At 49.6% G+C, this 23,001-nt stretch overlaps 1 protein-coding gene across 4 annotated transcripts in view; it reads left to right on the top strand.

Moving 5' to 3' along the window:
• The first annotated feature begins 433 nt into the window (after positions 1-433).
• The window catches only part of MITF (melanocyte inducing transcription factor), a 92,794-nt gene continuing 70,226 nt past the window's right edge, over positions 434-23,001 (top strand). For all 4 annotated transcript variants that reach the window (XM_032194428.1, XM_032194429.1, XM_032194430.1 and 1 more), the window contains exon 1: positions 434-537. In XM_032194428.1, the coding sequence (XP_032050319.1) occupies positions 434-537 (104 nt within the window). The remainder of the gene's footprint in view (positions 538-23,001) is intronic.

A 23,001-nucleotide genomic window follows, 5' to 3' on the forward strand; every position in this document is an offset into this window, starting at 1 on the left:
TTAACCCCCCCGCTGCACCCGCCTGAGGCCCGGCCGCCTCCCTGATATTTAATTAATCCCATTCATTAAATCTCATCAGCTGCCTGCTCCTTGATAAGCACGCAAAGCTGGAAAGAAGCTGAGGGGCAGCTCTGGGAGGGGATTTGCACCCCTGCGGGGCTCTCCGCCCGACATCTTGTCCTCTGAGGGGGCGTGACGTCACGGGCGGGCCCAGTGCCGTGACGTCACGCGGTGACATCACACCGGGGGGGGGGGCGCTGCCGGTGACAGCGGGGGCGGCCCCGGGGGCGGGGACGGGGACGGGACGGGGCGGCTCGGAGCGGAGCGGAGCGGAGCCGCTGGGCACGGAGCGGAGCCGCGGTCACCTCCCTGCCTGCCTCCCTCCCGGCTTCTCCTCCTCGCCTCGCTTCTCCTCTCCCCAGCCTCGGCGACGATGCAGGCGGAGTCGGGGATCGTGCCGGACTTCGAAGTGGGCGAGGAGTTCCACGAGGAGCCCAAGACGTACTACGAGCTGAAGAGCCAGCCGCTCAAGAGCAGGTGGGTGAGCGGCCCCCAGCCCCTAGCCCTGATCCCGGTCCCGGTCCTAATCCCGGTCCCATCCCCGGTCCCGGAGGAAAGCTGCCCGCCGCCATGGCAGGGGCGGGCCCGGCGTTATGTAAAGGGCACGGGCGGCGGGGCCGGGAGGAGGAGGAGGAGGAGGAGGAGGAAGGCACCGCCGGGCCCCCCCCTCCCACCCCGCTGCCCGGCAATGGGGTCCCCTTTCCCCCTCCATCTCCCGGTTCTGGCTGCGGGAGCCGGGATCGGAAACTTCATGCTGGGCGGCTGCTTCCCAAAGTGCCTGATTTGAACCCCAAATCCACGCTTTATTCGTATCCATTGCGTTGCGTTAATACCTTTATTTTTAAAGGGAAATAAATCCGTGCGGGTCACTCTTCCTTGCGGTACCCACCCCCATCACTACAACAGGGATGCGTATTAGTAGAGCCCCTTACCCTGCTGCCATGGGGAAAATTGCTATGAGAGCCCCACTTAGAGGTCTGCTCTTCCTCCTCCTCCTCTTCCTCGGCCCCCTGTGCCCGCAGCCAGCCCTCCATTTCGCCATCGCTGTTGCAGGCACCGAGCGCGAGGCCCTGGCTGCGATGCGGGGCTGCTGATCCCGGCCGCTGGCAGCCCGCCCGCGGGGTCACGGCTGCTGGCTCCCAACAATGCGGCCGTGCGTGGAGCTGGGAAATGAATGGGGAGGTAAATGGCAAAGTTGGGGAAAAAAAAAATAAAAATAAAAGGGTGCTGGAACCGGCCGAGGTTGTGCCGCCTGTCAGAGAGACTTCGGAGTAAATAGATGAATTTTTGAGCACGCTCCAAGTGCTGAAGACACGTCAAAGGCCGTGTAGTACAGGGTGTTACAAATGCTGTCCCTGTCGCAAGGGCTTGTGAGTGCTGTCTCCCACAGCCTGTCTTCACGGCAGCCCCGTGGTTGAGCCTGCGGTGTCACCAAGGGGTGGCACGTGTGGCAGTGGGAGCAGGGTGGCAGGCGGCCAGGGTGCACCGGGCTGCCCCTCGGAGCTGCACAACTCCTCTGCCCTCCCAGGCTGTGCAGGGAGGCTGCTGTTACCCCAGCAGAGGGGTAGAAACCAGGGTAATGTGAGGAGGGAGAAGATTGTGGAGGAGGTGGACTCGCTGGCAGTGGTTCCAGGTGGGGTGGAGGCAGGTGGGACAGCCTGGGGGCCGGTATCCACGTGTTCAGTGGTGTGTGGCAGTCCTGCAGGTCGCTGGTACCTTGCACAGCTGTAACACAGCCTGGTTTGTGCAGGCCACAGGTTCTAACTGTGGCCTGCACAAAGGCTTGCAAGGCTTGTTCCCGTGTACTCATCTCCTCTGTGATCTGCAGGCTGGCTTCTCCTTGAGGTGGTGCGGGCAGGGAGCACAGGTACCAGGTCTTTATGTGACCTGAGCCCTGACTGCTGTTCTCTCATGCAGATGGGGTTCTGTGATTTGGGGATTCTGTGTTCCAGCTGCTTTTAATTCCTGTGACTTGATGCTTTGGGGCCTGAACGCAGCCCTGCACTGCTCACTTCTGCAGGGCAGCAAATAGAGGTACTCTGTAACGAAGCACTGGAGTGACGTCTGTCTGTCACCCCGTGGCATCCCCGGGGTCTTCCTGACCTCGTGGGAGCTGCAGGAGCAAAGGACCTAGAGGCCACGGTAGGTCCCTATAAACCCATCCCCGGAGCCAGACTGATGGAACTTGGCAATAGCTGGTGGCAGAAGCTGCTCACAAACCTGTTTGCTTCGTGACATGCAGATCCCAATCTGTGGGGACGTCTGCAGGCCCTCGGCGTGGCTCAGGCCCCAAACCTGTCCGACCGATGGCGGTGTCCAGCGTGGCCGCGCCGCTTTCCCTCGCGGATGTAAATCAGGAGTAATTGCCCCGCCACAGAGCAGCACCGGGTTCCAGCGGTGTAACGGTGGGGCCGTGGCCGTGCAAGTTGCTTTCCTCTGGTCTGCTCCACAGTCTGGCTCTGGAAAAGTGCCTGGGGAGCAGGCAGAGCAGTCACTGGTGGTAGGAGAGGAGCCTAAATAGCAATCTGCTCTTGTCCCTGGTGGGAGCTGCTGATTTCCTAGCAACATTCAGGGCTTTCTCTGATGGCTTTTAACCGTAAGAAGAGAGAAGGATCTTCAGCTTACTCATAGTGAGTAGATGGAAAAAGCCCCCAAGTCATAAATACACAAGAGCACCGGTGGCTCTGACCCTAGAAGAAACTTCTTTATTGCCCAGTTTAACAGCCCGGGCTGCCCCTCTTTCAGGTAGAAGTCTCCTATTTGCTTCCTCTCAAATTGCTGGGCTTTGAACATGACATCCAGCTAAATTTTCCTCCTCTTTGGTGTGCCCTCACAGTTACTCCATCCGTATTTCATAATTCGAGTCTGCAATCCAAAGCCGCAAGGGGTCCAATAATAAAAGCTTTTTGCTGTAAATACTGTACGAAGTTAGGCCAAGCCACAACCGAATGCTAGAGGCCAAGGGAAAATGTAGGCCCAGCAAAAAGCTTTAATCACAAGGGATGAAGAGAACATGCTGGGTGAAGATGCATCGTTTCCAGCCGTATTTCCTAAACCCCTCCGACTCACAAGAACTGGGCTTCTTGTACCAAGTGCTAGATACGTTTCAGGGCTCTCTGGAATTTGCTGTGGTTGAACGTCTTTGAAAACTGAGAAAATGTTTTGGTTGCTCTGGTTTCTCCAGAGTCCCTTTTCACTGTGGGAGGAAACTGGATTATATCCCTAGCCAGTAAGGCAATGGGATGTTTTTTTATTCCTTTCCTCACATTCATACTTCATTCCTCTACTGCCACATTTTGAAGCCGATAGCCTTAATTTATAAGTGCATGCTCTTAAATACATACGTGCTTGTGGAACGAACAAGATGTAAATAAGATTTCTCTTTTTGGTGCAAACAGTGCACAATGAAGTGGGTGGAGTTTTATTTTCAAACAATCAGCTGAAGAAAATAAGCAGTTATTACCAGAAGGAAACACAGATGTGGTGTCTGCACAGTCACCAGAACACCGGGCATAAGTTCTGTCTGTCATGCTAACGTGGGTTCTTTAAACCATTCGAATTATTAAAGCTGTGTTTTGGGTATCAAACTGGTACCTGGAAGAAAAGGGCTTTGGTCTGCTGCTGCCCTAGTCTCGGTTGCTGTAGTGTTTACCTTACCCTATTTATTGTACTATGTGCAGTTTGAAGCTATTGACCCAGCTCCTGCCCTGTTCTGTACACTTCCCTTTCAGCGAATGCAGGGGAAGGACCTTGAAGGCACAGTGTAACCCCCCGAGATGCTCAGTGTGAAATATATTGAACCAAAGCACAGGGTGATTGAAACTAGCCCAGATGTGCAAAAAAAAACCCACCTAGATTTACATGCTTTTCTCTAGCTTCTGATCCTATGCCGTGTGTGTGTGTCCTCATAAGTGCCAGATGATAATTGTCAGCTGCAATTTATTGCCTTGCTGTATGTGAAATCATGTACCTGCAGTTAAATTACTGTTTGTGCTATTTTTTATTGCCCTTTTCCACCTTATTTATATTCAGACCCATTAAAAAGCACCTGAACGATCCAGTTACTGGGGGCATTTTTAGTGGAAAGAATGATTGGGAAGTGCTTTGAAGTTGCACGATAGTTCTGGGGGAACCTTATTCTTTCTGAGCAGTGATGTTGAGATGTGGCGTTTGTCATGTTCTCCTCATTCCAGGTGTCCAAATCCTTCCTGGTATAACAGTTCTGTACTTGACTTGTCAGTGAGTACCTCATCTCTGTCCGGTTAGGATCTTCTGCAGAGCCTTCCCCTCCTCTCTTCTGGTGCTGCACTGAACAGTGAGAACTAGTCAAAACTTCCCTTCTGATGCACAGCGTTGTGGAGGAAACACTGATTTACCCAGAGGCACACATTTTTGAGATGTGCACTTAGCTCCAGAGCCAAACAGGACATCTGCCTTAGTCTGCAGATGATCAAATTTAATTCTGTAAATGAACTTTGCGGTGTGATTAAATTGGAACTTGATTGCATTAGGCTTCTCGGCGTTGAGTTTGTGCTGTACTGGAGGTAGGCTTTTCATACTACTGCTATTTATGGATCTCGTTCAAGTGTTTTATATTCTGGTTGGGTTCTGCAATGCAGTTTGTTCAAGCTACTGCTTATATCTGTTCCAGTTGTGCAAGAAGTGGAAAATATCCTTTATTTAGAACAGGTCACATGTGCCTGCATCCAGGAACCGCGTCTCAGCGTGCTTAAAAAAATAAAAGTGGATCTTGGAGGAACAGACTTAAAAAGTTCCTGAAAAATTTTTCCGTCTGTTACGAGGAACATGACATATTTTAAAGTAAAAGGTAACGCTGTCTGTGTGCACAGTGCTCCGTAGGCCAGGACTGGCTGGAGTCGATGGTGAAGGCTGAGCTGAAGGCAGTGGGAGGAGAGCTGAGCCCAAAGTTTGGCTCTGAAATTTCATCGGTAACGTTTTTGTGAGTGAGTCAATAATCCCGTGTTTGTTCTGCACCTCAAACTCAACTTCACCAGAAGGAAACCGAGCCACACGTTTTTGTATTTTTTTTTTTTTATTATTTTTGAAAACAGATGTAAGAGGAAAGGCTGTAATTGAGTGGCTGTTGTATAAACATACTGGGTTTGTGCAACTTACTGTCTCCGTACTTCTTTTGTATCAGGAGCTGGTACCGAGCCTTGTAACAGCGTTTTTCCTTGTGAAAGGTTCTTGTGACCTTTTCTCTTTGAGAAACTCCTCTCATATTTGCAGTAGGCCTTTGCTATTTAGCATGGCAACAAAACCAGCCTGTGGAGTTCTGTTTGGCGTTTGTTTTGATTTACCTTTTTGCTTCCCTAGCCTGCTTTTCTCAGGAGATTTGTATTTAGCTGCCAAGGTAATCGTACAGTGCGCAGGCATTTGGAGACCAAGCTGCCTCACCGACTTTGCACCTTTTATCGTACCCATTCACCTGCTTTTTATGGGGCTGCAGTAGCTGTGTGTAAGCACACACATTGCACGTGAAATAAATTGTGGCTTTTCGGGGAGCAGGAAGCTTCCCGAGCTGATTGAGGCTGAGTTACAGGAAGCAGGTTTTAACTCAAATCAATATATTTTTCCGTAATGATCTCTTAGCTGGCTGGATGTGAACTGATGCAGGCCTGATGATAGCAGAGCTGCCTCTGTTGCTGCTCATTTTCCCACTTGTAGCAGAGGTACTTTCACAAGCTTCTGGACCAGAACTTCTTAGGGTGCTGTGAACCTTGTAGTTGTCATCACAAAATCATTGTGAGCTTATTGTGTGCTGTGTATGTTTTTATTTCTCACTCAGTGGTAGTCTCAGAGGCCTCTTCCAGCACTGTGTCTGGCAGACTGACTAATTCCTGCTGTACTGTTGGGTTACAATCTAGAAGAGGATTGGGAAACGAGAGAGAAAGAGACTTTTGGAAGCATTATTTAATGAAGAAATGTTGCCTTTCACCATGCCCTATGATTAGAAGTTTAACAGGAAGAAATCTGTACAGCTGTTTGAAAATGAGGGTGCAGGAGGAACCTGCGCAGACCTCAGCTGTGCTGTCCTCCTGTTTCTTTGTTCGCTTTCCAGGGTAAGATACTTTAAGACTTTAAAAAAAAAAAAAAAAAAAAAATGAAGTGGGAGTAATTTTCTGTTTACTTTTCTGCTAAAAATTGAAATTGCATGTCGGCTGCTAATTGTCTTCAGAGCACAGTCTGCCATTTCAGTTCTGAGAACAAAATGAGAGTCCAACTTTCATTAAGCTGGTCGGGCTCCTGGCCATTATTGTCTGTCTCTTTCTATTTTAGATTCTAAAAGTTTTTGAAAGGCGTTACTGTAATATTTTGCTTTGATAAAATTCACTCTTTTCATATAACTTTTGCTGGAACAAAGGGAATGTGATTAAGCAGCCCAGCGTGGCAGATTTTGCTGTACAGTTAACTACTGCATCGCTATCACATCAACCCTGAACTTGCCAGCAGCCAGACAGTAACAGGACAACTACTGCTTTGCATAGCATTTCACACTTCCTTTCATACTGAGGAAAAACAGCATGGGAAAAGGCACGTTGGTCTGTCTTCGTAATAACATCTGCAACAGCTGTTGGAAGCTGATGCTGGCTTGAGCATCGAGGTTGAGATGTGTAGCTGGGGGATCCAAGCAGTGCAGTGCTGCCTGCAGACCCACAGCCTGCCTTCCAGGGAGCTGTTGGGTGTAGCTGGACGTGCCAAGGGTCTGCCTGCGGTGCATGGGCACTAAAAGTCTTCAGGTGCCTTTTGAAAACACTCTGTCCTGGTATCCTTGACCAGAATTTCAAGAACATGGGCCCTAGTTACTGATGTTGCTGGGCTGCACCAGAAAATAGGAAATTCAAAGAGGATTTTCTTCCAGGAGGGTGTAGTAGCGCAGGTGCAAGTCAAAGAATAGTGAAAATCGATAAGGAAGGCTTTGAATGCAACTGCTAGCTGGTCCTTTAACCCCTAACAACATATTGGGATCATGCTTGGTTTTTCTGGTAGCATCCCTGCTGCAAGGGCTGCTGCAACGTTTGTGTTAGCAGCTTTCTGCTGGACGTGCACGCCGGGGGCTGGCGGTTTATCCCTTTTCCCTCGGTGGTAAGTGGTTCTGTAGAAATCCTGTCGGTTCCCCCCGCCCTGACCTGCTGCTAGCAGCTGCTGTGTGGACTGGACTGGCAGGTTGAAGGGCAAAAATGTGTCGCAGCCAGATATAATTACAGCTTCCAGCGTGAGCCAGCAGAGCTGCTCGCTGTGATGATTGTTACGTGTGCTGCTATGTAAAACAGAATGCGAGTTTAATGCAGGGTTCGGGCTCGTATTTTAATATTGTAATTAGCAGCCTTTAGCAGTAAACAAGTTTTTTTTTTTAAATCCGTTCCCATGAAGATTGTTCTCCTGCAATTTGAGGAGATGTCTATCTACAGGCACATGGAGTTGGTTTTGTGAGTGCTGTGTTACTCGGAGAAAAGAGCATTCAGAAGCCATGTCTGGGTTTTTCTCTTCTTACCTGGGCTGTGAGAGGCTCAGCTTCAGGCAGCTGGGGGCTGATCCTGCAGTCGCTATTACATGGGGATATTTCAGCTAAGGAAAACAGTCGTGTTGGAGACCATGTGGCAATCTCCTGGAAGAACTGCAGTCATCCTTCGTAAACACTTCCCAAAAAACCCTGATCTAGTCCCACAGGTACGTACCGGCTCTATTTTGTTACAAAATGAACTGAGATCTGTCTAAATCTGCCGCTTTTAGTGGCTGCTGTGCATCAGTGGATTTGTGTGGCTCATGTGGAGTGTGCTGGGAGGTCTGGCCTTCTGAGGCCGTGCTGTGGGACCGGCTGCACAGAGGGAAGAAAGAGGAGAGACAGGACAGCAACGTGAGCTGCAGGGTTTGTCTGCAAACGCCACACCGACAGGCTTTGCTGGTGTGGATGTGAAAATTAGCTGCCTGCTTTGGCCTGTTGTTAAATGAAAGAATTTACTTGGGATAAATTTGGAGAGAAAAGGATTCTACATGGGGAAAATTAGTGTTTTGGGTGTATGGGAAGACGTTAATCAGCTCTGAGATATTTTCGACGCTGGGAGCTTGCCAAGTTTGCTGTGTCTCCAAGCGTTAGGCCAATGAAAGATGCCTAACGTGGCTTCGAAGTGTGGCTGGGATGCGGGGACACCGCTGCTTCTCTGCGCCCTACGTCACAACACAAACTGCCCCACAGAGGGCAGAAACCTGGCGGGGCAGGGGCTCGGGGATCAGGGAAACCAGAGGAGCAACGAGAAGTGGGAACCACTGGAATGTCCTGAATGAAGGATGCTGCAGAGAAGGGAGAAAGGAATGATTAACGACCTTTACTAAGCTTACTCCCAGCCATCCTGTCCTGACATGTAAACACACACACAAAATAGGAATCACTGAGACTTTCTGGAGGAGAAGGAGACAGCTAGAAGGCTTGGGATGGAGCTGAATCAACCGTGAGCTGTGGCAGGGCGAGAAGATGGGAGCAGGCTGTGGAAGCTGCCAGATGGCGTGAGGTGAGGAGTACGGGCATGAGGGGGCTGTGCTCCTGGAGCTCCGGGCTGGGAGGCTGTGGGAGTGCTGAGGAGATGAAAGGGAATCACTGAAAGGCTTGGGAGAGCCTGGCTAAGCCTGCTGTGTGTATATTTGCTGTTTCTTTTCGAGGTTCTTTGAGATTTCTCTAAATCAAGAAGGGGAGTGTGTATTATACAACAAGACTTACCCAGGAAAAGCATTTCCAAAATGTGGCCCTGCCTGATAATACGCAGTTGTGGAGCCAAACCAGGAATACAGAGGGTGAAGGGACAAAACAAACCCTTCCTTATGGTGTTGGTGGACTTCACCCTAAATAAATAACAGCTACAACCTCAGAGGGTGAAACCAGAATGATACCGGGGTCTGTCAGCATACTGGAGGGGAGGGAACCTCACAGAAAACCAAAGGCAAAATCCAGCTCTGGGCTGCTCGCTTGAAGCTGGGCCGAGATGAGCACAGGGCAGTGCGGGGCCCATGCTGTGGGTCCCCTGGGATGCCATTAACTACCGTGTGTGGGCTTCTGCTCCATCTAGCAAGCTTTATTTTATTTGTACCAAATATTTACAGTCTTACCCAAGCTCAGCCCAGCCAGAGGCACGTCCCAGATGTCGGTCTGCCTGGCAGAGACATGGCCGTAGTTAAGAGTTGTGGGGATTACTTCTTTATTTATTGCTGTTGTAAGACGAGGCTGGCTATCTGATAAATAATTATTCCGCCCTTTGAGAAGGCAGCCTGTAAATCTGTTAAGCTGCTCCTTTGTTTGTTAGCCTGGTGCATAATGGGTTTGGAATTTAAGATTAATAGTATACTCTGCAACTGCTTATTTTGTGACCTCATCCTCCTGTTCTGCTCGCCTGCCTGTCCACCTGTCACATCCTGTTGGGCACCTAGGGCTATATTCAGAAGGGGAACTTTGGTTTGGCGTTGCATCACCTCATTCTTGTGTCTTCTGCTGCCTAGTAGAATTAAGGAAAGGGGGAAAAAATAAAAAAAAGTGAGGTAGGTGTCTAGGTTCCTCACAGAGCGCAGGGGCAAGATGTGGCTGTAGAGAATGGTTTGGGTTGGAAGGGACCTTTAGGTCCCTGCTGCGGGCAGGGATGTGTCCCATGAGATGGGGCTGCCCAAAGGCTCCTGAATATTGCCTGAGGCAGCCAGCGAGGGGCAGAAGGCTATGTACTGTGGGCACCAAAGCTGGTCGTGTTTAATGCTGTCCCTTGAAGACTTGTTAGTTTGTTCCAGGGGAGCTGCTGCTAAACCTTTCTTGGTGTCGGACAGTTCTGCTCTGGGGAAGAGCAGCTGGTGCAGCATCTCCCTGCTCCCATTTGGGTTCCATTCTTATCTCTGTCTGACCCAAAATACGGGGTTCACTGTATCCACCACCCCTTGGAAGCGTCCAAACCAATAAACCATGGGCTTTCTGAGGTGTCTCTCCTGCAGGAGCTACTTCATTTTGCCTTGTGTAATATTCCTTGAACTGTCAGGGGCAGGAGTGGCCTGGTAGCACAGGGGAGTGAGCGTTCACCTGGACTTGTGCTCATCCTGCTCCAGAAGATGATTTTTCCGTAGTGAGACGGCTCTACCAGGAAGCAGGGAGGACGCTCTCGCAAATTAGATCCTTTTCAGCTCCATCTGTTTCTCAGAGGCACTTGTCCAAATCCCTGCAATTGGGGTCACAGCGTGAAATGCAGGGAGCTGCGTGGCACCTGAGCGGCAGGGACATCTGTGGCACGGGCAGCTGGAGGGACACAAGGCATTTGTTGCGTTATGGGAACCAGGCACTGCTGCAGGGGGCAAGGATTTTAAGGGAAGTGGTGTTCAGAAAGTCTCTCTGAAGGGTGTATGTTGGTGAAGAAGGTGGATGTGAGGAGTACCGGAGCTGCCCTGCAGCTCAGCGCTGCTGTGGGCAGAGATGTCAGGGTGCAGAGAGACGGCGCTGGCCGCAGGGGCCTGCTGCAGGATGTCTGCAAGGCCCCGGAGGGGTTCCCTGCACCCTTTCAGCCTTCCCCAAAGCTGTCAGCTGTGGCGAGCCACCCTGCCTTTGCAGCTCCTGTGCTTCGGGAGAGGTGCCTTGGAGCAGACACTAATTGCCGTCTTGCTGAAGGAGTTGTCTTTTGTGGAGGAGACTTAATTACCTCTCACTTCGCTTTTCTAACGAAGGAGCTTGCAGGAGTTGTGCCGAGGTGCAGGATCTCGGTGGGACAGAGCTTTTCTCCATGGCTCGGCTGGTGCTGATCTTTCTGGTCAGTTTTCTGATTCTGCTGTGATGGGTTTGAATCATTGCAGGTGCTGTCATTCATACAATTACCTGATGTGTGTTTCCCATCCATAACGTAACCCCTTTGCACCAAGGAATACCAGGTTTATAAAATAACAGTGCAGCAAATTGCAGGATCTGTCCTCATGGTCTTTTTTCAGTGGGTTTATTTACCTTGTTGTGGCAAGGACTTTCACAGCTCTGAAAATGCTGTAACCACTACTTATTCCAAGGCAGTCTTCCCTGTATTTAAGGGCTTCTGATAAAGACTAAATCTGGCTGCTGGCGTGCAGACTCATCTTAAGAACAGAAGACATCCAGTGGGTGCTGTCTGGCTTCACGCAGGGCTATGAGGAATGCTTGGCTTTGGGGACTCTGCGATGGAAATGCAATTCTTCCCTTCTCTGTACAGCATGGGAAAAGTAAGCAGTGAAATTAGGAACTGTGGGCATGTCACTAGGAACTTTTGCAGATGGCAGAGCACCCTTTGTAGCAGAAGGACGGGTGCTGTAGAGCTGCAAGATTGTACTGACCGTGTTGCATTTCTGCTGGAACAAAAATGTAACTGGCTCAGCGTTTGCACTTTCCACTTGTGCATTGTTTTCTCTGTATTTTGTGCATTTAGAGAATGCTACGCTCTGCAAACTGCTGGTTTAGTATTTTCTGTGGAATGAAAACCATCTGGATAATTTAACCAGATTTTATCTAAGTTTGTGGTAACAGGCTCTTTTCTGTTTCTTGCTGTCTTGTTTGATTAAGATGAGAATTTGAGTTAAAATTCAGGGAGTTCAGTAAGTGATGGTTTATGACCTGGAATTTTTGAAGCAATTTGAGCTTGTTTGGAATCCTATAAGTAAACAAAACATTAAGTGATGTACAGTCTCTCTCAAAAGCATTCTCCCTGAGCAAATGCCCACTGTAAGCTTTTTTTTCTCTCGTGCGCTTTGAATCCTCTGTGCGGTGGGTGTTGCAAGTTAAGGAAGGCATTCAGGGCTCGTGTCTGTGCTTCTTTGAAGGAGAAATTACTTAAACACATGCTAAAGCCTATGCTTCAAGTCTTTCCTTGATTACTCTGCAGTTCAGCAAAACACTTCAATGTATTCTTGATTTCAGAATCCTACAGGAGGCAGTCAGTTCTGCACGCGTGGGTTTAAGCCTGTTGCAGCCCGGTGGTGACAGCAGCAGGCAGTGCTGTCCCTGACCCAGCAAACCCTAGGAGTGAGAGCTGTGCTGCTGAAGGCTTTGTGCCGAAGTTTCACCAAATAGCTTAAACATGCTGGTGGACTGGAAGAAGAGTGTTCAGCACATGGCAGGCTGTTAAATCTGGAGTGCCTCGCAGCCTGACACTGACTTTAATACATTACATTTCCAGTGAAATACTACTTAGGAAAGAGAAGGTTAAAAAAAATAAAATCCCACTAGGAAAAGGTAAATGCATTGACTTTGACAAGCGATACAGAGCTGTCTAAACTTTGGTGCAGGCTCCTTAACACGGGAAGAGCACTATCAGTGGGACTTCTTTCCCCAAGTGTTAACTGCCCGTTTAGTTCCTGATGTCCTGATGCTGTTGGCTCATCTTATTGTATTTTACTTTGAGTGAGATGAAGGAAAGAGGTGATGTTCTCAGCACTGGAAAATTGTATGTGCCTAAGCCATTAAAAGGGTTCCCTGCACACTTGCTGTGGTGACAGCGAGTTCTTGTGCAGCTCTGGCGAAGGAGCTGTGTCTGGCTGGGGCTGCATCAGAGCTATCCACTGCGAGTCTCGTATCGGGCCTAGTAGAAGGGTTCTGAAAATTTACAGCAGGCTTATTTCCAGGAGTTCTCACACCTTTTTTCCCAGTGGCTGTACACAATCATTGAGGCCTCATCGCCCTTGTCTGCCTTGCCTCAGAGGCTGCCAGGCTTTCTTCCCTGCTTCAATTCGACCTTGTTTGACACAGACCAGATTTCCCTCTGTCATTCTTCCTTGTGGCCAAGCTGCAAAGCCCCCTACGACGTGGTGCTCCATTTAGTGAGTGTTTCAGCTTTGATGCAGAGATGCGGGGTGCTGCACGGTGCCTGGGTGGTGTGCTGCAAAGCAGCTGACAAACGTTCACCACCGGCGATGTTATCGGAGCTGCTTAGCATGGGTAATAATTCCACGGGGCTGTTGACTAAAATATTCCAGTTCTTTGATGCGCCAGCACTGACTTGTCTGTTGTGAATTCATACGCTGAAGTCAAAATTGCTGGGAAAATAGTAAACGTGAACTTTGGCCGTTTCACGCCAAGGAGATAAATCTAGAATCTGTTCCCAGCGTGCTGCACACACGGGGCCTCTGTGTAACAGCTTCTGTGCTCATGAGGAGAGTGTGCAACCTACACTTGGCAAATCCCACGTGGAATTGGGTACCTGAGCTTTGCTCAGCACTGCTCCTGCACTGGATGCAACGTGCAGGTTTCTAGGGCTGCGTTTTGGTGCTCTGCGAATTTCTTTTGGCAGCTCCAAGGACCACCAAGCAGGAGATATTAGAGAATGTCCTTCATTGAAAAAGAAAAATGTATTGGAGTACTTCAGAGGTGCCTTCCAGGGTCAAAGAAGTGCAGCAGTGGAGTGCAAATCTTTCAGGAGGCTGCCAACAGCAAGTAAGAGCCCGGTGCTGTGCCGTGCCACCGCAGTCCTGCTCGGTGTGCTGGCGTTAGACATGGCAGTGAGCGGGAGCTGGCGGCACGGCCTCCTCTGGGTGCTCTCAGGGGCACTGCTCGTTCCTCCCCGTTGTCAAGCTCTGACATGTTTTGGTAACTGCAGTGGACTGGCAGTGGCAGAACATCAAGCATGGAAAATAAACCGTGTTTACTGCTCCGCTTTTTGTTCCTTCTTCATTTCCAGAAACTATTGAGAAATGGGCAGAAAGTTACGGGTGTTTTCCCCGGGCAGTGCTTTCTGGGGGAGAGGCTCAGTGCCCTTGTGCCACCAGAAGCTCCAGGGAAACCTGAGGCCCAGTGCAGACACCCATCCTTCTGATGTGAAGTTTATAGAGGAGATGTTGGTGTTTTTGTGGCTGTTTTGGCCTTTTCTCGTGTGAACGAGGGTGGCTTCGGGTGGTAGACACAATGCAGCGATACCTGTGCTCCCAGGGGTGCTGTGAGGCTTAGCTGTAGGCAGCCTCAGGCAGGACATTAATGCCATGTGTAGGCAGGTTTTTTGCCTCCAGCTGTGCAGCCAGAGCTCGTTTTGCCCCGCGGCTCCCGTGGGCCTGCCCTGGTGCTGGGCACAAGGCAGCTGAGAGGCGGCATGGCGGAGCTTGGGGCGCCTGCTCACGAGGCCAGCCCCGAGCCCCACCGCAGCGTTTTGCTGCGGGGTCTGGGAGCAAACAGGGCTGGTGGGACCCGGGCTCGGCTGTCTGAAGTGTCAGGAGGCAGCGACACGGCTGCAGCAAGGCTGAGTGCTGGGGAATGCCTGGATGCATTAATGCGTAGGCACGAGTGCACCATTCCTGTGGCCACAGGCTCCTGGGGTTTCTGCAGTTCCTCCAGGCCTCGCTCTGCTCCTTCGGGTGGCTCGGGGACCTGCTGGAGAAAACCCCTGGCAGGCAGAACAAATCAGGTAAACCAGTGGGATCTGGGGCAGCGTGGGATCCCGGGAGGCTGTTTGCACCACGAGAGCTGCTGCTGGAGTGGAGCTGCCGGGGCAGTTTAACTCCGCGGGGCTGCACTTCAATTAAGTTGTCAGCTTTAGCATCGCTCTAGGCGTTAATAGAGTTTTGCTCTCGCTTAAAAATCTGGTTTAGTAATTAACCTCCATTTTATTCGGGAGTTCAAAAGGTGCTCGTTCGGTGCAGCAAATCTCATGTCATTTGAATTAAAACATGAAAGACGTTCAGGAGCGAGAAATTGAAACAGGATAGTGCAGAAATTGGATTATGTGCAGTTGAGAGGGGGCTGTGCAAGATGCCAAGGTCTCAATGAGAAGTGTCTTGAAGGCACTGCTTCACCTCTGCATTTGGGTAGTTGGGGAGTGCTCTGAATTAAATGGGGATTTAGTAATGGGGTTGGGATTTCTCTTGTTGCATGCACCCAACTCTCCTGGCTAAGGGCTGTTAAGTAGCCCCACTGTCGGAAGAGAGCTGCCTGCTGCTGCTTCTCTCCAAGGCAGGCAGTTTGAATTTTCCCCAGAAAGATTCAGAGCGAGAGCTGGCCCGTGCTCTGCTGGATGTGCGGTAAGTCCCACGGCCCTGTGCTTTCCAGGACTGCGCTGATAACATCTTGATTTGTCCAGGCTGACTCGTTTTCTTGGGCCCCAGCACTTCCATCATGCTATTGGCACGTATGTGGGATGCGGTGGAGAGAAGCTGGGAGGGCAGGCACTGACAGCAGGCGGCTGCTGCTGCCAGCACCGTGCTCAGGCTGCAGCCCTAACACACAACGGAGCAAAACGGCCTCGTGCAGAGCTTCCCTGATGGGTGCTGCTGCTTCAGGTGCCTCTGAATAGAAACTACAGGCTCCAAATACCCTGGGAAACTGCACTAGTTCCTGCTGCCCAGAGGTTTTGGGTGGCCGCAGGGATCAGAGGCAGGTTTTCCCTGCTCCTCGTGAACGTTGTGTGCACAAAGTGCTGCTTGGGCATCTTTTTTAAACTGGGTATCGGGCTACGTGAGAGTGCCAGTTCAGAACATGGACACAAAGGCATTTGCAAAGCAGTACTGTCCACATGTAGTCGTGTAGTCTTTGCTGTTGTGTACTCCGCTGGATTTCAGAGGTAGAGATGCTGGAGGCTCAGCGTTCCCCCAGCCAGCTCCTGTATAGCACAGGTATGGGGGACCCAAGCCTTTGTCTTTTCTAACATTTGAGTGATTTAAGGAGAGGAAAAAAAACAACATCTTGTTATCTGTTATTTACCTTCTTTACTTCCAAGCAGTAATTTGGGGTAAAAGTTCATCTCCTGACCGCCAGCAGGACTGTGCACCACGGGTGTGGTTGGGGCTGCACCTAACGTCCTGCGGCGGCTGCCTCGAGGCACGGTCCTGCTCCTGCCCTGCTGAAGGAGTTACCAGTTACAGCACCTTTCCCTGATTCACTGGGAAAGGTCCCCACATGCTCTAAAGAAAAATGAAATCCCTTCAGCGTAGAGCACTGACTTGTGCTGTGGTCACAGTGGGAAGACCCAACCCAGAGGGTTGAGGACGAAGAGCATGGGAGCGTAGGGCTCCTCCTCCACAGCAGCCTGCGGTTATGTTGAGTTAGGTGGGACGTAAATCATACTGCTCATCCTATAAAAAACAAGGCAAGAGGGATTTGTGATGGTATGGTGGCTGGCCTGTGGCTGGATTGTATGTGGCTGAACTTCGCTGTCTTGAAACCAGTGTTCCAGTAGGAAGCGTGGCGTGTGTCGTGCTTACGTTCAGTGAAAGGAACAAGTTCAGTTTGACTTTTTATGATTGATTTTTAATGTACTGAATCTCTTGAGGAGTAATGCCAGCACTCTCGTAACCTGACAGGGCTTTCCTCTTGAGCTTTGTGCTTGTTCTTTAGGAATCGCATCCCAAATACACTGATTCACCGAGCTAATCATCTTACAGCTCATGCATAGCTTAGTTAATTCCGTGTAATAATTTACTGATGTCAGCTATACTGCACTAGTTATCTATGTGCAAAGTCCTGCTTCATGGCAAATATGATGTAATGCATGTTAACACAAACATCTTTAACCACAGGCTAAGCTAAGGTGTCTCAGCACATGTTTGCTGTGATCTGACAGCACACGTGGCTGCTCTCGCTGCTCAGCTGCTGGTAAACCAAGGTGTTTTTGTCCTCCTGGTAAACCAAGGTGTTTTTGTCCTCCTGGTAAACCAAGGTGTTTTTGTCCTCCTGCCACCATCCAGACCCGGAATCCCTTGCACTGATTGCAGCTGTAATGGCCGAGCCATCCTGTGTTAATTAATTTTCCATAGGGGACAGTTTCATTTTCCATGGGAGGCAGCAAATGTAGGTAATGGATGCAACAGGATTAAATTCTCTCAGCGTGTAGCCAGTGCTGGTGACTGCGGACTAGTTTAACAGGGTTCACATCTGTGTTAGCTTTCAGAAGACAACATGAAGCTATTATGCAGTTACTACCCACTCCAGGATCTGCACATCAATTAGGAGAGGCTGCTTACTCATGCTCCTCAAAAGTTGTGCCAAAATAGCTGTTACATTATGTCAGAGCCCATATTTTCATCCAGAACAATTAATCAGGATATAAACCTTGTTTCTCCCCAGTAGCTTCATATGTATACCCCGGGCTTCGGTACGGGGTACTTCAGGGCTGCCCTGGTTCAAGAAGATTCTTCTGTAGTTGGCACACGTCAGGGAAATTATTATGCAATGTGATGTTCTTTTTCCAGCAGTGTATCTGGGAAGCTCCAACAACAAAGTCCTCTATAAACAGCTTTGTTTTGCATGTTGTGATTTATTCCCCTGTAACACTTGGGAGCCCTACGCCGGGCCCAGCATCGGGTGCTGCTGCCTGGCTGCAATGGGAGCACGGAGCGAGGAGGCAGGCTTCTTTGCAGCACATCTGCACAGAATAAGGCAGGAGAAAGAGCTGACTGCAGGAGGAAACGTTGAGGCTGTGCTGCCAGAGTGACAGGAAGGACCCTAGCTCATCGGCTGCCTTGCTCCCGTCATAACACCCATCAGCATCCTGTGCAGGTACCTGACAGCTGCCTTTCTGCCTCTCCAATTCCTAGATCTCCAATTCCTAGGTCTCTTTCTCAGCAGCCTTTACGTTTAAAGTTGCCCCCAGTCCATTTGGATCATGTGGTTTCCACCTCAGAGTCCCACTCTCAGGAGAGGAGGCTGCTCCAGGAGGTCCTCCGTGGTGAAGTGGTGCTCCTGGGGGGGGTGGTTTGCAAGGGTCTGACCCCTGTGCGCTGCAGATCCCTCCCTGTTTACTTCCTGCATCCAACATCGTGTATAAAAAGCCTGCAGACAGATCTCCGATGCTGCCCAGACCTCTTCAGATTAACAAAAGCTGTGAATTAAATCCTCCTGGCTTTGCTGAAGCCAGCGACTGGCTTGCAACATTTCTTCTCAAATTTCAGGAGCCTGTGGTTCTGGATCCCGGCCCCGTCTCGCTGGGCAGTCGGTGGCAATTCGCTGTGGCCCAGAGATTGATGGCAGCAGAGCTGAGGACAGATGCAGAGCCTCAGCTAAGATGTGACAGGACGAGGAAGCAGCATGTTTGGAGAAGTGACAGAAACCTGTTGTAACGAAAACAGGAAAATAGTGGCTTTAGTGGGGCTTCTGGTCGTAGCCACGAACCTGGAGATCTGCCTCCTGACCTTCCAGGCTGTCCCCACGCACAGACTGCCTGATGGTGCCCTAAGGGAGCTCCTTCCAAAGAAGAGGAGAGGCTTCAAAGTAATCGCATCAGTTGTTTGTGCCGTGCCACACACCAGGGAGAGGGTTCTGCGGAGGAAAAGGTCACGCTGATAGCAAGGCTGAGCTCTCTTCTGTAATTCTTCTGCCTAAGTCAGGCTTCTGGCTGTTTGGCCAAATACCTTGCGATGCAGGGAAAATGATAACTCAGAAAAGATGATGTGTCATAAAAACAGCGCTGCCTGCTCCAAGCCCTGCATATGTTAACGCCTGGGTTTTTGGGCAGCAGGTTGCAGCGAGGTGTGCCAGCAGTCTGAATACCTGCTGGTGGCGTGGCCCTCTTTCCATGAAAAAGCTGCTTGGGTTAGAGACAAGGGTGAAGTCACTGGGAGTGCTTGGTATCTGTGAATTAGGTCCAATTATCTATTTCATTAGAAGCAATGAAGGAGCATACTTCCTGAGCTGCTTGCTTTAGGAATCTCCTCTTGCTTCCATTTATTTCTTCCCTACTGGAAAGCTCATGGCAAGTGAATAAATTCATCTCATTAGAGACCATCTGGAAATGGCTGTAACAGACTGAATTATACTTCATATCTGAGAAAAACTTCTAAAAGGCCTCTGACTAAAGGGAGGATGGAAGCCTGGAAAAAGGTTTAATAGGAAAAACAGACAAATAGGTTAGGATTCAAATATGTGAAATTATGGGAATGTTTTCACTTGGAAAAAAGCACAGACAGAAGTTAAACTGTGACTGAGTGCAAACCCTGAAACATTCGAGTTGTACTTAGCCCATGGCTGTTCACTGAGTTTGTTCTGTCCCCCAGCAGTTCATGTGTGTGACTTCAGGATGCAAAAAACCTCTCCTCATTTGGCCAGATACTTGTCTGTGTTGAGATAAAATGAAATATGTGTAACTTAATAATACAGGTTAGTGGAAAGAAGTGAATTTAAGCAACCAGCTGACTTCTGAATCTGTTTGTTCTAGATGGCATTAGGAGGATCAGAAAGAGTCGGGCAGCTTCAGGGACAAAACAGACACCAAAGGGACTGGAGCAGGGCTGCCACATCCCCTTGCCAAGGACTGGGTACCCGGGGAGCCGAGCAGAGGCAGGAGGCAGGCTTGTGTCCATCCCACTGGAGATGGGCTGCTGATGGTGGGCCATTTGTCTACTTACTGCAGCACCTGGACTGTGGGTACCCATCAGCTGAGCTCTGGCAGGTTTGGTGCCTCGTTCCTTCATTCTCGAGTCATTTCAAGCCCAGGCACTACTCATCAAAGCCTGGGCTAATGAATCATTGCGAACGCTTGACGTGTTGGCAGCTACATGCCACCCAGCTTCACATTCTGTTCTGCTGCCATAATTTTAAGAAACTATTGGAACAATGCCCCCCCACCACCAAAAAAAAAAGTACCCACAGAGCTGGGAACTAATATGCAATCCTCCCCCGGTTTATCTGTACCAAGCTGTTTGGGTAGGCCTTGAGATCAGTTCCAGCTGCAGAGCAGGTTTTAGTCAAGAAATCAAAAGCTTGGCTATCATTTATCCGAGTCGACAAATGAGCCAGTTAGTCCAGAGCTGAGGAAGGCTAACCTGAGATGACAGAGCTCAATCAAAGGAGTCAGAGGCTCTGAGTGCCCGGTAGAGCTGCACGATGCCGTGCTTTACATGGGGAGTCAGTCATTAGCCTGTCAGTCATGGTTATTGGGATCTCTGTCAGGCCAGGCCCTGTTCCCCTTTGCATATACAGCAGGCTTCTTCAGTCTCTACAGGTATTGTTTGTAACTGAAATCTCTGCTTCATCAGCTGTTGGCTGTGCTTTGACTCGGAGCCCATTTTATTATGTACTTGAGCATTCGTGTTAAAGCGGCTTAGCCCAGTACTGCTAAAAGGCTGCTCTGGGGGGAAGAAGGTGTCTTGTAAGCACCTTCTGCTCTTCTCGGTTTGGCTGAGGGGTGAGCAGGTGGTGGTTTTGCTTTCAGCAGGGAAGAAGAGGGAGTCAGAAGGTGAGTGGTCCTCTCCTCGCCACGTCTGCAGTGGCTTCGCTGTTAGCACCCCGTGTGTGCGAGTCCTGCTCAGGCTGCAAGAGCTTAAACTCTGTTGACAGCTTAGGAGTAGGACAGCTGGACTAACAGAAAAATAAACAAATGATGTCCCATTTGTTTAAGCTTCTCTCTGAAAATGAAAGTTTAGATCCACTGTGGTATTACTGTAATGAACCAGCCGTGGGTGTACTCAGAATGCATAATGAAGCCTGGTCTGGTCCTGCTAGGCACTGCTTTACTGGGGAGATGTTTGCGGGTTTTTAGCACCTTTGATTTCCAGCCCCTGCCCCTGCAACACCTTGACCCTTTGGGACCTGAGGCAGACTATAAGTCCCAGTCCCAGGTAAGCTTGGCAAGTGGCAGCTCTCCCATGTGAGGGGGGGCGAGGTAAGGAGCAGTGTTTTAGCTGGAAGTCGTGGTTCAGGACTTTTCTTTAAATCCAGAGGAACAGGCCCGTTCTCCAGGGACTTAAACCTTTTCCATTATTTGAAAAATTTCCTGGGAGCCTGTGGTAATGCTCCTGCCTATTCTTTTTTTTTTCCATTTCTGCAGTGTCAGGGAGAAAAAATAAATCTGTAATCCAAGTAATCTAAATATAGAAGTGTTAGTTAACAAATGAGCTTTCTGATGGCTTCAAAACGGGTTTTGTAATAAAAGGAAATGTATTTGACACTGCCAGAATTTACAGTCCCACCAGAGGCTTGTGAAATAACTGTTATAACAAACATTCTGGGCTGTAACAAAGCTTGTTGACATGTACGGGTTACTGAAGGGTATTTCGGACTGGTGCTGCGAAGATGGCTTAGCAGGAAAAGGACTTCACGACTACTGCATGGCCCCAATGCGGACCATCAGCTTTTAAACAGAGACTTTAGAAAAAAAATGTTAAAGAGGGGAAATGTCTTTAAGAAACGAGTACCAGAACATGACTTGTGGGAAGCAGAAGGATGAGGCTGTGAGTAAACCAGTTGTGAGTGTCGGAGGCTGGAGCTGTCCTGGCTGTTCAACTGACTGGGAAACTGCTGTGCTGCAGCCAGGCCCTGTAACTTGCAGTTTTTTTTTTTTTCCTTTCCTCAAAATCTGAGGCTTTGACAGCTCTCTGCAGTTGCACAACAAGTAAAGGTTGCAATTATTCCCAGGTGTGATAACACTTGCATGTGGTCACTTAGAAATGAAGTGCTGCGGGAAGCCCTGGGAGTGCTGCTCTTCAGCTGGTGTCAGAAAGCTGTGCTGCTTTCAGCTGCTCAGAGCTTTAGCTACAGGTTCAGAGGTGGTTTGCTCTGTTTGCCGGTCCCTTTTCTCACTAGGACTCAGCCTAGTGCTGTGTGACTGTTCTTGTTCCATCTGCCAACACTTTATTTGCAGCAATTATTCCTAACTACATCCAGGGGTCCAGTTCTGTGCAGTGCGATGGAGGCACAGCCATAAGTAAGTTAGGTTAGGAAGAGTGCTCTGGGCCACTGTGGCTGGCTTGGGAGGCACTGGAGATGCATCAGACAGAGCTGCTGCCCAGCTTGGCATAGTTCACAAAAATAAAATCGCCTTCAAAAACCTGCTGGTGTTAGAATGGGGAGGGAGGGAGTCGGTAACCAGCTTTTTACCCTACCAAAAGTTGTTTTTTCAGGTTGAAATAATGCAGTTAAAAGAAGTATTGAAGCTAAACAATAACACTGTCTACTAAAATATGGAAGTGAGGCTCTAGAGTTTCACTCTGTAACTTAGGAAATTGAGACCAAGCTTCCCATCTCATTCAGTGCCCCGTACGTGAGGCTTGCACTGCGTTACTTTCCTCTGCAGGTATCTGAAAGGTTTCGCTGCTCTTATGCGAGTCTGGTGTTGCCTGCAAGAGGGATCAGAACATGGAACTCGATATTGAAGAGTAAGGACAGCTTAAACGTTTCATTAAACAGCAGCTCCCAATACTAAGTGACAGTGTTTGAGCCAGCAAAAAAACATGTTCTTTAAGTCTGTGCCTCCTGCTGTGCTTCTTTCAGGTTTGGGTGCCCCCACACAAGGTGGGATGTTGCTTCTGGGCCCTGTGCTGGGGAGCACTGTTCCAGGCTCTGCTCCTGCTGTATGGGGGCAGCCTGCTCTTCGTGGGGCTGTGCTCGTACCTCGGGCTGGGGAGGCAGTCAAGTCAATACAAGACACACTGAAAGTACCTGCCTGAGCTCTCAGAGCTGTTTCAGGTTACATAAACCAGAATTTAAAATAGTCACTTTTTCACAACACAGAGCACGTGTTAGTGAAGATGAATTCTCAGCGCGGTGCCAGCAGAGTTACTTTAACAGATGCAGAGCTGCGCTACTAAGAATAGTTTCTGCAGTTATCTCCCCACACAAATTTTCTCCTCGGGCATTTGCAATGTGCTTATCTGCACTGCAGAAGATCGTCTGCATGCTCAGGTTTTTTTTGCAGAAACGGATCGGGAAGCTTTCAGAGGGTATCAGGAGCATGCTGCTCTGAAGCTGCACCGAGTTTCAAGCGATGAATCAGAATTCTGCATAGAAGGAATTGGATGCAAGCACAATAAGGAAGTTTAGCAAGAGTTTTTTATTCTTTTTTTTTTTTTTTCATTCTTGCTTTGCCATGGTAAACAGCAACGCTTGCTGGCAAGAGGGAGAATAACAGATTAATCTGCTTATTTCCAATTTGCAGCTCATGCCCAGCCATCCAGCTCTCCTGCAGCTGTTTCCCGGTGCAGGATTTACCTGGTGGGGAGGGAGGCAATGTCCCAGCACTACAGGCAGGC

This window comes from Aythya fuligula, chromosome 10 (genome assembly GCF_009819795.1).
Source record: "Aythya fuligula isolate bAytFul2 chromosome 10, bAytFul2.pri, whole genome shotgun sequence".
In the NCBI taxonomy this organism is placed as follows: Eukaryota; Metazoa; Chordata; class Aves; order Anseriformes; family Anatidae; genus Aythya; species Aythya fuligula.